The sequence below is a fragment of the Pelophylax lessonae genome, assembly GCF_965119305.1.
Source record: "Pelophylax lessonae genome assembly, chromosome: 3".
Lineage (NCBI taxonomy): Eukaryota > Metazoa > Chordata > Amphibia > Anura > Ranidae > Pelophylax > Pelophylax lessonae.
This window is the reverse complement of record NC_138770.1, coordinates 390,029,197-390,041,398: the sequence shown is the minus strand read 5'-3', so window position 1 is coordinate 390,041,398 and position 12,202 is coordinate 390,029,197. Positions and strand designations below refer to the sequence as shown.

At 45.0% G+C, this 12,202-nt stretch overlaps 1 protein-coding gene across 1 annotated transcript in view; it reads left to right on the top strand.

The window, feature by feature from the left end:
- The first annotated feature begins 246 nt into the window (after positions 1-246).
- The window catches only part of PREP (prolyl endopeptidase), a 247,088-nt gene continuing 235,132 nt past the window's right edge, over positions 247-12,202 (top strand). Inside the window, exons 1-2 of the mRNA XM_082252271.1 lie at positions 247-419; positions 9,822-9,896. Of these exons, the coding sequence (XP_082108397.1) occupies positions 366-419; positions 9,822-9,896 (129 nt within the window). The 5' untranslated portion in view covers positions 247-365. The remainder of the gene's footprint in view (positions 420-9,821; positions 9,897-12,202) is intronic.

Genomic DNA, 12,202 nt, shown 5'->3' with positions numbered 1-12,202 from the left:
TTCCTGAATTAGAAACGTGGACAAGTGAAGAATATTTCAAGATACAGTAGATATTTTTCTAAAATTGTTAAAAAACATGCAGTACCAAATTATAACCTGTAGGTGTCACCTAGAGCAACACAGCAAACTCAGAACTAGCCGCTACCCATCCCCATGTGACAGTGCTCAGCAAGGAGCCAATCCTCGCCCTCTGTCCCCTTTGTGATGACGTAGCCAGCGTAGCGGGGACTGTGATAGGACAGCCGGTGTTGGTCGTCACTAGGAAGCGCCGGCAAGCTGTTCAGGCCGATAGGAGGTGCCGGTTGTCAAACGAGTTCGGTGTGTGTGTTAGATCGCTTTGTCTTTTCCTCAGCCCGATAGATACCATGAAGCAGGCGCCGACCTTCCGCTATCCGGAGGTTTTTCGTGATGAGAGTGCGGTGAGTGCAGACTGGGGCTGCCTGGTCATCCCTCACAGTGACAGCAAATCGCTTTGTCATCTGTCACCTCAACATGGAGGATGTCATATTCATTGAGTGTGCCTGCACCTGCCACATCGGGGTCACCCCTGATCACTGTATGGGGTGCACAGACTGTTCAGCCTATTAATCCTACACATTAATATTGCTTTTTCCTGCAGGCTAGAGTGACAGGGAGACACTGCCTGGGACTTCCACCCCTCACCTTCTAGACATGTGATGTACAGGATAGCTAAACACAAAACTTTATTTTACTTCTTTTCAAGTGGAATGAGGAAGCAATAAAATCACCTTCAGTTTTTTGTGTCCCATTCAGATGATGCCCATTCACTTCCTTTCCTGTAGACACAACAGGAAGTGAGAAGTAATAAGTGTCCCCATTCTATTACTTTTCAGTGACAACTCAGAATGTTGTCTTTTCATTCAGTTTCAATCATGAGGATGACAATGGCCACCTGGACAAATAAGAGCGTTTTTTCCCCCACTAGCTACAATATGATGGGGAAACCTAATGTTCACCATTGTCGCTTTTGCTGGATGGCTTGAAATAGTCATGAAATAAAAAGGGAAAAAAAAAAGGAATTTTTATACCGATTACTATTTTTACAGGTATTAACCTCATTCAAGATAAATTGGTTGTAAACTTCAGACGTGAAATACCAACAAGGCATATCCCAACGTGCCTTGAAGTTTCTTCAGGGGTGCGTTAGCAAAATGCTTACAAATTGCCACAAAATTGTATACAAACGTGGGTGGATGAAACCTGCCTGTTAGTTACACAAAGCCACAGGTTTTCATTGTCCACCGTTACAACCTTCTAGCTGCCAACCTCCTAACGGCGAATTACATCATCACTTGATAAGGAGGATGTCTGTTGCCTGAATATTAAGTCTTGTTTGACCCTCCCTTGCCTCTCTCCATCAGCTTTGGGGTCTAATTTGCTAAGTTATGGTGAAAAACTGAGGGGGAAGAGAAACATTGGAATACTAGTCAGAACCAGTTTGCAAAAGTATATTTGCTTGGGGGAAAAAAATCACCTCTAACTTTGGGTTTCCTACGTGTATTGATGCTGCTGCATTATGTAAAACTATTAGAATAGTTTTTACATTTTGGAATGGGGCGCCTCATTACTGTACATAATTTTGGAGGGTGCCTCGAGATTGTCCATAATTTTAACCACTTCAGCCCCGGAAGGTTTTACCCCCTTCCTGACCAGGCCCTATTTTGCGATTCGGCACTGCGTTACTTTAACGGACAATTGTGCGGTCGTGGGACGCTTTACCCAAACTAAATTGACGTCCTTTTTTTCCCACAAATAGAGCTTTCTTTTGGTGGTATTTGATCACCTGTGCGATTTTATTTTTTGCGCTATAAACAAAAAAAGAGCAACAATTGGGAAAAAAAAACAATATTTTTCACATTCTGCTATATAACATTCCCCCCAAAAAAATTAATTTTTTTTTTAACATTTTAGGCCAATTTGTTTTCTGTTGCATATTTTTGGTAAAAAAAAATCCCAATAAGCGTATTTTGATTGGTTATTGCGTCTACAAACTAGGGGAAAGATGTCATTTTTATTGTGTGTTTTTTTTATTTTACTAGTAATGGCAGCAATATGCGATTTTTTTTTTTTTTTTTTTTTTTTTTTTTTTTTTTGCGGGATTGCGACGGACAGATTGGACCCCTAACTGACATTTTTTACACTTTTTGGGGACCAGTGACACTAATACAGTAATCAGTGCTAAATAATATGCACTGTTACTGTATAAATGACACTGGCAGGGAAGGGGATAATACTGGGGGTGATCAAAGGGGTTAATGTATGCCTAATATGCTTACTCACTGTGTGTGGGGGGTTCTGTGACAGGCACAGAGAGATCTGTCCCTGCCTGTCTGAGAGAAGATCCGCCTGCTTTGTTTACATAAGCAGGCGGGTCTTCTCTCCGTTTCCCGGACGATCACGGGAGGACAGCGGCAATCGCCACCGCTCCTCCCGCGGCCCGCTTTACGCTGTGTCTAAACATAGCGGGGGCGCGGCTTCTGCCGCCAAAACCACATGCACTCCAGTCACGTAGTACTACATGACTGGACGCAGCCAAGCCGCCCTGCCGCAGTAATATTACGGTGGGCGGTCAGCAAGTGGTTAAAGGGTGCCTTGACTTAAAAAAAGTTGAGAAACACTGGCATATCCCTCTAGTGTGTACTTGTCTCTATCCAGGGCACTATTTAATTTCTGTCTGTTGTTTTGTTCTTCTGCTATCAGAATGAATAACTTCTGACAAGTTTTCCTGACACCAAGAGAAAAATGGTGACGGGGGAGGGACCTCCAGCTGATTGACAGTCTCATCTCTATTCCTGTGTGCTGTGTGAAATGGGGGTGTGTCCCTATCCCTCTAATCAACTCTCAGAGCTCTCCTCACTAAGCTCTGTAGAGTGTAACTTCAGCTCCCCACCCCTTGTTTTCTGACAGCTCAGACATCTCTGTGTATCACTTGAGGATAGTCACTTTACTGTGTATAAGGAAGGGTTTACAACCACTTTAAAGGTAAACATACTTACCGCAAGGTCCCTTGCTGGCATCTTCTCACTGGCTTCTTCTGGGTGCTGGTCTTCGGCATTCTTGATTGGCTGCAACAAGATGATGTTATTTCCGCACATCTGCAGGAGAGCAGTCATCCCAATACACAGGCAGTATGCTGGAATGTAAACTGAACTGCTACAGGGTTTGCAAACCCCCAGGCGGGGTTTTTTTTTTAACGCAGAAGAAACATCTCTTCGGCAGTAAAGAGCTTGCCTGCTTGCAATTTTTCTTTTTCAGCTGCTACTGCCCATATGCCTTACATGGTCAGCAGGAGATTACACTTTACTGGTTGTTAAGGAATGACCTGGTTGTTTACCCAAACACCAAATGTAAAGGAAAAACGACGCTCACAATGTAAGGTCATGGCCTAATTATAGAGTACAGTGATAACATAAGAAGAATGGGTATAAAACACATGATGTGTTGTCAGATCATATAGGTTAATGATACAATGCAAATCAATGTAAAAAAAAAAAAAAAGGCCAATGTGACAATTCCCAACACCAAAATTGGTGCTTTTAAATGATTGTGCCTTCTGATTCCTTCACCACAAGTGCTCAAAAGGTAGATGGCAACTCACCAGAGGTGTTTGACCCCTTTTTACAGAATATCAAAAATGCCTATTGGAAAACCGTAATGTTCCTCAGATAACCACTCCACTCCAGGAATCCCTCAGGATACGGCTAGGATGTAAGGAATATACTCCATAGGAGACATAGAGAAGTCATTTCTAGTGTTGCAGGTTTATTTAGTACTTAAAAACAATTACATAAAAAAAGGTTGCACTCACATGTATCCGTGCCTGTGTCCACCTAAACTGGGGCTGTGTGGGTGGTCTGGTCCACCTCCTGGGATGGGGGCAGGGTGCTATGCTGGCGATGAGGTTCACCGCCAGTGACCGGACGATTGGCTTGGGGGGGGGCTGTACCTGGTGGAGGCTCCTGCCAGGGGCCCCTCTTCCTGCCTGTCCTGTTTTCTGAGGCCTAGGGACCCCTCCTGGGTTGCTGGGAGCCACGCAGAGCCACCATTTTGTTGTAGCCTGTGTGCTCAATGCACAGTGGCCATGTTTGTGTAGTCCGGCGGCTGTTTTGTGGTGGTTTGCCATTGTAAATAGCTGCGGCCATGACAGTGGAGCCCTTTGGGTGGCGATTTCGGTGGTGGGAGCCCCTCCTCATCCCCTGGTGCTGACTCCTGGATCTTTTCTTTTCCTGATCGCTGCCCGTGCAGATTCTCCTGGTGGCTGCGGTTTCTAGTTTCTGCTGGGTGGTGAGTCTGGTGGGGTCCTCTCCCTCTCTGCTGAGGATTGCTTGGTGCTTCGTGACTGGCGACCGGTGGTGCTGCCAGCACCGTGGGGGTTGTCTCTTTGCAGGGTTTTACACTTTTTTTTTTTTTGGGGTCCCCCTGGTGACTCATGGAGTCTTTGGAGCACATCTCTCCGCCTTGACCCCCCTCTCTGAGGCTGCAGGGTCCTCTGGGTCCCAACCATCCATTGATGCGCTGACGGCGGTACTAGAGTCCTTTATGTCCCAATGGAAGTGGCTTTCGGGCTAGCAAAAAGCACCCTCCGCTTTCCCATGCCTCATCTGTCTCATCAGATCCTGAATCTGATTTGGCCGTCGTGGACGTGGGTCACCTTGCTGGGTCTGCGACTACACGCCAGGAATCCTCTGATAGTGAGGATTCCTCCAAATCTGCAACTGCGCATGGAAAGGCGCTGGTGGACACACTGATTATATCTGTACGTGAGACCTTAAAGATGGAGGACGAAGCTACAGCAGCAACGGAGGCGCAGGTTCTCTTTGGCACTCGCAAGCCCTCCAGAGCGGCAAAGGTGTTTCCTTTCCCTGCCTATTTTGGCAGAATTTTCGCTAAAGAGTGAGGACGACCAAAGCATCCCCTTGGGGTCCCTTGGCGATTTGCTAGGCAAAGTGGACTGTTCCACCGGTGGTGGACCCTCCAGTTTCCAGGTTGAACAAGGCAGCCATGATTCCGGTTGAAGAGTCCCCGGCCTTTAAGGATCTGGCTGACAGGTAGGCAGAGACTGTGGCCCACAATATGAACACTTTGGCTTTTCAGCACTGAGGCCGGTATTCACCATTGACCTGGTGTCGCAAACTCTGAGTAATTGAGTGGGCAAAGCATTTACGTTGTGACCTGGAAGGAAAACAGCTTACCCCTGCCTTTGCCGAGCTGGCGAACCAGCTGGTCCAGGGGCTGCAGTTTATCTGTGATGCCTCCTTTAAATGCGGCTCACTATTGGCTCGGCTCTCTGTTTTGGCAGTGGTCCTTTGGCATGTCTTTTACCTCAAATGCTGGTCTGCGGACCAGACTTCTAAAAAGGCCTTGACTGATCTTCCTGTTGAAGGAGATTGCCTGTTTGGAGCTACCCTGGAAGAGGGGGGGGGGGGTGGAGAGAGTTTGTGGCATTACCCTTTGGTCTGGCCTCTGCTCCTCAGGTCTTCACAAAAGTGTTAGCCCTGGTGCTAACATTGTTATGCCAACGGGGAATAATTGTATTGGGCTACTTGGATGACCTCATTCTGCGAGCCGTGTCTCCTACTGCTCTAGTGGAAAACCTAGATATTACCATACAAACTCTGGGTGAGTTCTGATGGGATTCTGAATTTTCAGAAGTCTGCTCTGAGTCTGTCCACAAAGCTGGACTATCTGGGCCTGGACTCGGCCCTAGCCAGAGTGCTCCTTCCTCAGGACAAGCTCTAGAAACTGCAGGCTGCAATTTGTCTCTTGCTGTCCAACAGATGGTCATCCCTCTGGACTTGCATGCGGGTGCTGGGCCTCATGGTCTCTAACTTTTTTTAAGGTGGTTCTGTTTGCACAGTTCCATACAAGATCCCTGCCAAATGGGACATGACTTTGCAGTCTCTGGAAAATCCGATCCAGCTGTGGCGGGAAACGAAAGAGTCACTGATATGGTGGCTTCGTGCTTCGGCTGGGCAAACCCTCCTCCCCTTGTATTGGACAGTGGTCACCACGGATGCCAGCCTGTCCGGCCGGGGAGATGTCCTAGGCATAAAATCTGTTTAGGGGATCTGGACACTGGAAGAGTCCAGACTACTGATCAATGTCTTGGAACTCCGAACGATCAGACTGTGCCTGGAACATTGGACGGATCGTCTTCAGGGATGTCCAGTGCGCATTCAATCAGACAAGGCCACGACCGTGGCTTATGTCAATCACCAAGGGGGCACAAGAAGTGTAGCCGGCATTCTATGCTGAGCATAATGGTTAGTTCCAGTCCTCTCCGCTGTACACATTCCTGGGGGGGGGGGGGGAGAACTGGCAGGCGGATTTCCTCAGTTGGCAGGCGTTGCTTCATCTAGAGGTATTTCATCAGTTGTATCTCAGGTGTGGCATTCCCAAGGTGGATCTGTTAGCGTCCCGGCTCAATAGAAAGGTGCAGAGGTTTGTGGCTCTGTCACGGGAACCTCTGGCGGACGCCACAGACATGCTGGTGGCCCCGTGGGGTCAGTATCGTCTGATTTTATGCCTTTCCTCCTTTCAAGCTTCTGCCCAGACTTCTACGCAGGATCGAGGCAGAAGAAATTCCGATCAATTTATTTGCCCCGGACTGGTCTCGCCAGGCTTGGTACGCCGATCTGGTACGGCTGGTCGCCGACGTTCCTTTGAAGCTTCCTCTCAGGGGAGGATCTGCTGTCCCAAGGGCCAATCTTCCATCCTGCTTTACAGTCGCTGGCTTTGACTGCTTGGCTGTTGAACGCCAGGTGCTGATGGATAGAGGATTGTCTGAGCCGGTGATTCCAACACTGTTAAAAGCTAGGAAATCTGCTTCTCTGAAGATCTACCATTGTATGTGGAAGATGTACATTGCGTGGTGTGAGTCTCTTGGGGTTCAACCTCATTCTTTTTCGGTGGCTCGGTTCTTGATCTTCCTTCACCATGGGGTTGAGCAGAAACTGGCCTTGAGTACTATCAACCTTAGCAGTCTTCGTTCAACGGCCCTTGGCCACACACTCCTTGGTGCAACCCTTTTTTCTTCAGGGAGTTCAGCACTTGGTTCCTCCAGTGCGGGCTCTGTTACCGCCTTGGGACCTCAAACTGGTGCTCTCAGTCCTCCAGAAGCCTCCCTTTGAGAACCTTTGGGAGATTCCCCTGCTTACACTGTCCCGGAAGGTCGCTTTTTTTGGTGGCTATCACCTCTCCGTGCAGGGTGTCGGAATTGGCGACGGTATTCTGTCGTTCACCTTACTTGGGGGTTCACAGAGATAAGGTTGATCTTCGCCCCTGTCGTCATTCTTCCTAAGGTTGTCTCTGATTTTCATTTGAATGAAGACATTGCGTTGCCTTCCCTGTGTCCCAGGCCAAAACATCCAAAGGAAATTTCTTTGCATGCCTTGGATGTGGTCCGGGCGATTAGGGTGTACCTGGCAGCTACGGAGTCTTAGGAAATCAGACTCACTGTTTGTACTTATGGATGGGCCTCAGAAAGGGCTTCTCTGCGACCATTTCCGGATGGATTAGACAGACGGTGATTCAGGCCTATTCCATCAAGGGTCAGGTTCCTCCTTTCCTTGTCAAGGCACATTCTCCTCGGGTTCTCAGTGCCTCCTGGGCCTTCTGTCATCAGGCATCAGTGATGCAGGTTTGCAAGGTGGCCACCTGGTCGTCGGCGCACACTTTCACAAAGTTCTATAAAGAAGATGTGTTGGCATCTGCGGATACTTCCTTTGGCCGCAAGGTTTTGCAGGCTGCTGTTTAGGAGGACCTGGTCCTCTTTGAGGGTGTATTGTTCTTTTCAGGTGAGCACCAGTTGTTTTGGTTGAGCTCCTGTTTACCTGGTTGGCTTTAGTTTAGCCTTGAGAATTTATTTTTCGCTGTTCCCACCCCTTATGTTTAACACTGCTTTGGGACGTCCCAATGGTTATGAAGATCAGGAGCTGTGTCCGTCAATAAACGAAAGAGAAAATGGGATTTTTGCCTTACCGTAAAATCCATTTCTCTGATGTTCATTTGACGGACACAGCACCCACCTCTCTTTGGAGTTGTAATTCTTCTGAAACTGCTTGTAATAAGACTGATTACCTATAGCAGAGAGAGAGTATACCCCCTGGGACTTCCCATAGGCGTAGGCAGACTTTTTTTTTTCTGCCTAGTGTCCTACTCCTGTAGGGGGCAGTATAACTCAATCGTTATGAAGATTAAGAGCTTTATCTATCAATGAACATCAGAGAAATGTATTTTATGGTAAGTCAAAAATCCAATTTTTCAGGAAAAAAAAGATCCACTAACCTGAGTTTAACTGCAGACAAACACAGTTTAATCCCCAGTACAAAATTAAAAGATGACATGTCAAGCAAATGGTTACCAAATATATCAAGCTTCAAAACTGCACGTGCCTGCAAAATGCAATATAGTACTAATCAGTAGATGATGCTAAGTGGCTTTACATCTCATCAGTTTAGAGTTAAAGCGGAACTCCACCCAAAGTTAGGCTTTACGTTTTTTTGTAGTTTTAAGTACCTAGTTTTGACAGGAACCAGCTCCCACTTCCTCTCTGAATGCCTAGGCTAAATTGCCCCCCTCCGGCCCTGAAGTCTTCTGGGAAGCTGCAAACAGCACAGCCTGCTGCCTACATTGATGATGTTTGCACCGGGAAACCCAAGGTTAGCCAAGAACTAGCCCGGGTGAGGATGGTGCTGGATCCCTGCACAGGTAAGTGTCCTTTTTATTAAAAGTCAATAGCTACAGGATTTGATTTTTTTTTTTTTTTTTTTTTTTTTTTTGAGTGAACCTCCTCTTTAACTGTAAATTAAGGACCTAGAATTGTTTTTCTCACTTTGAAGTGAGTGGAGATACCCAATATGGGGTTGATAAAGGCAAATAGACTTCAGTTCAGTTGCACTGTGCAAGGGTATTTGCTTTAGAGCTTAGTATATGTGGTAAAGCTCTGCTGACTTGCATTATCCAATCATGTGCAAGCAAAAAATGTTGTTTTTTTAATTTACCTTGCATGTGGTGGGTATTCTTTGCAAAGTGAAGCTTCCCCTCATTTACTGAGCTCTGGAGCAAATATCCTTGCAAAGTGCAGCTGCACTTGTAAAGTGCAGTCTATTTGCCTTTAGTAAATCAACCCCAATATGTGTTGTATAATCTCTGTTTACATATATGTACAACACCTGTATGCACATTTTTTTTTTTTTTTCTATTTTATATCCTCATATGTGATAGCATTTGGCAGGTGACATGTACTCTTTATGAAGGCATCAATGGTCTGTTGTTATAGTCAGAGGTTGTTTTTCTCTTTTTTATCAGGAATCTGCAGAGAATTAAGAATAAAGTTAGCCTTTAATCAGCTGATGGAATTGTGACCGCTTTAAACCTAGATGTGCTCAGAGCTGGGCGCTTCCAGGTTCACACATTGCAGAGGATATCAGGGAATGGTTCCCCCTTTAAAATTCTTGCATTCACCATTCTGCCATTGTTTGCTTATTGTGATCCCAGTCATCATTGGGCTAGGTTGGTGCAGTGGGGAGAGCCCCATAAATGTGATCAGGCGGCTCTAAAGCCACCCAGTTCAATTTTACAAAATTGTTAAAAAACAGAAAAAAAAAGCTTATTTCTGCTCAGTGGGTGGAGGTGGGCGGTTTAAAATATGGTGTCCAGTTCAACCTGCAACATAAGTAAAATGATTGGTCCATTTTTTTACATTCTTCACATAAAATACATTTATTGACCTCTCTGATATAAATGAACGTGTTTTTGTCCAAAACAACCTGTTGAGTATCTTTTATTCTGTATTAAAGGTTGATGACTACCATGGTGTAAAGGTTGCTGATCCATACAGGTGGCTTGAGGATCCCGACAGTGAACAGACAAAGGTGAATATCTGTTTAACGAAATACCAAAGTGGTTTTTGGTCAAGTTTATATTGTGTATCAGCTTATTCAACTTTATAAAGTTAAATTGTATAAAATATACATTTATTACAGGATGCATCCATGTTTCACTGTGTGTAGTGTATGCAGACCTCATCTAATAGTGCCCATACACTAGACAAAAAATAGTTTGAAAATCTGCCATTTAGACAGTTTGTTCGTTTTTTGACCAGTTAATGGGCACGCGTCGGTAATCGGTTGTGACGTTTTTGAGCCAAAAAAACGAAGGACAAGTTTGAAAATTTTCTGCTGAACGAACATTAAATTGAAAGGTTAATGGGTTTCTTGTCCAAACGGTTTGTACTAGGTATATATGAAAGCTGAACAAAAAACGGATTCATTTATGTCCATTGAATGATTTATTGGTCATTACATGATGGCAAAATTGTTTGCTCTCACGGTCGAGTGTTCGTTTTTCGAAAATTTGTTTGAATGATTTTTCATGTAGTGTGTTGCCAGCATTATAATAGAGCCCAGTACAAGCTTTGCACTTGACGCCGGTTCCTGCAGACTGACGTCCTCATACACTTTGGATGTTTAGCCCCTGTGCATGAGATTTTAGTGTTTTCATGTGGGCAGAAAGCACAGGCGCACCATCCAGCACTGCTGCCGGCAGCCTGTAAACATCTATGAGAAGCTGAAAGCTGCTGTGGCTGCTTGTGTCTGGACAGCACTAAGTGGTACTAACGTTCAGGTTTCCTATAAATGTGATACAAAAAAAAAAACTTAACCACACATTTTCTCTATTATGTCTGCCACTACAGTAATAAACCCCCCAAAAATAAATAAATTGCAGCTTACCAATTCTCTAGATGTGGTCGCTGCATTTGTTTTCTTTTCTAGGCTTTACCTTAAGGCTCCGTTCACATGTAGGCGTTTTTGGGGAGTTTTTCTGCACTAGGATCAGCTCTCAAAACGCCCAACAAGACAAATGCTATTCATTTCAATGGCCCCTGTTCACATCTGAGCGTTTTGACGCTGTAAGCAAAACGCCCAACGCTCAAAAAAGTACATGAGCTTCTTTTTGGGCAGATTACAGGCGTTTTCCATTGGTTTCTATTCAATCTAAAAACGCCTGCACAAAAAACGCCTGTAAATCGCGGTAAAAATCGCAGTAAAAAACGCATGAAAACGCTACGCTCAGGTGTGAATGTAACCTTATTTTCACCTGGTGAAACAACCAGTAAGTCTGTTATATTACAACTTACTTTAACAAACCAAGCTGTTTAGACAAATTAGCAGTTAGATAGTTGGGACAAATCATTTACCACTGACGGGGTACTTACAGTGATCATTTTATTTATGTAAAACCTATCACAAAAGGAGAAAAAAAAGTGTGCTGTAACTGCCTATAAAGTGTTGTTTAGAGTTCAATTTGTTAGTCAAATCCTTCTAAATCTGCTGGTCTAACACTACCCACCCCAAGACTGACAATGCTGCTGTCCAAAGGTGTCTCTGTTGCTCCTTCACCCAGAGTGGAGACACCCTAAGAAAGGAAGTGTGTTACTGGCCGCATCACCAAGGGAAATAAAGGAAAATAAAGCCTAAAAAAGAAAACAAATGCAGCCACCACATCTAAGGATTAGTAAGCTGCTCTATGTTACATTTTTGTTTAAATACCATTTTAAAAAGTAAACGTGATTTATTTTTTTGTAGTTTCTCAATGTGCTCTACAACACAAATTTTGTTTTACATGGGACAGAGTCACTGTAAAATGGGAATATAGAGAAATCACACTCTGTGCCTCTTGTCTGCCCCACTCCAAGGCAGAGCTTATAAAATAAGCTCCTAACTACTTACCTGTATTGCAAAATAAGCTGCCTGGCCATGCAATCTCAGTAGAAGGGGTTTGGGAAACTTCTAGGTAAAGCTGCTGCTTAGCTGGTTCCTCCTAAAGGTAGCCCCCCCCCCCCCCCAACTGACATAAGGGGCCGGTACCATCGTGGTACCTTGCAGTACATTTTTCATTAACATACAGTAGGTAATTTTTGAGCAGCTTTTTTTTTACCCTATATGAATTTTTAGGAAACTAGGAGAGCAGGAGATGATTACTTGATTTAGGTCTTCTTTAAAGTCATATTAAAGGTACATTTAAAAAATAAATAAACATGTTCTACTTACCTGCTCTGTGAAATGGTTTTGCACCGAGCAGCCCTGATCCTCTTCTCGCATCCCCCGCCAGCACTCCTGGTTTCTCTTCTTCTCCAAGTGTCCTCATAGCAAGCCGCTTGCTATGGGGCACTCGTGCG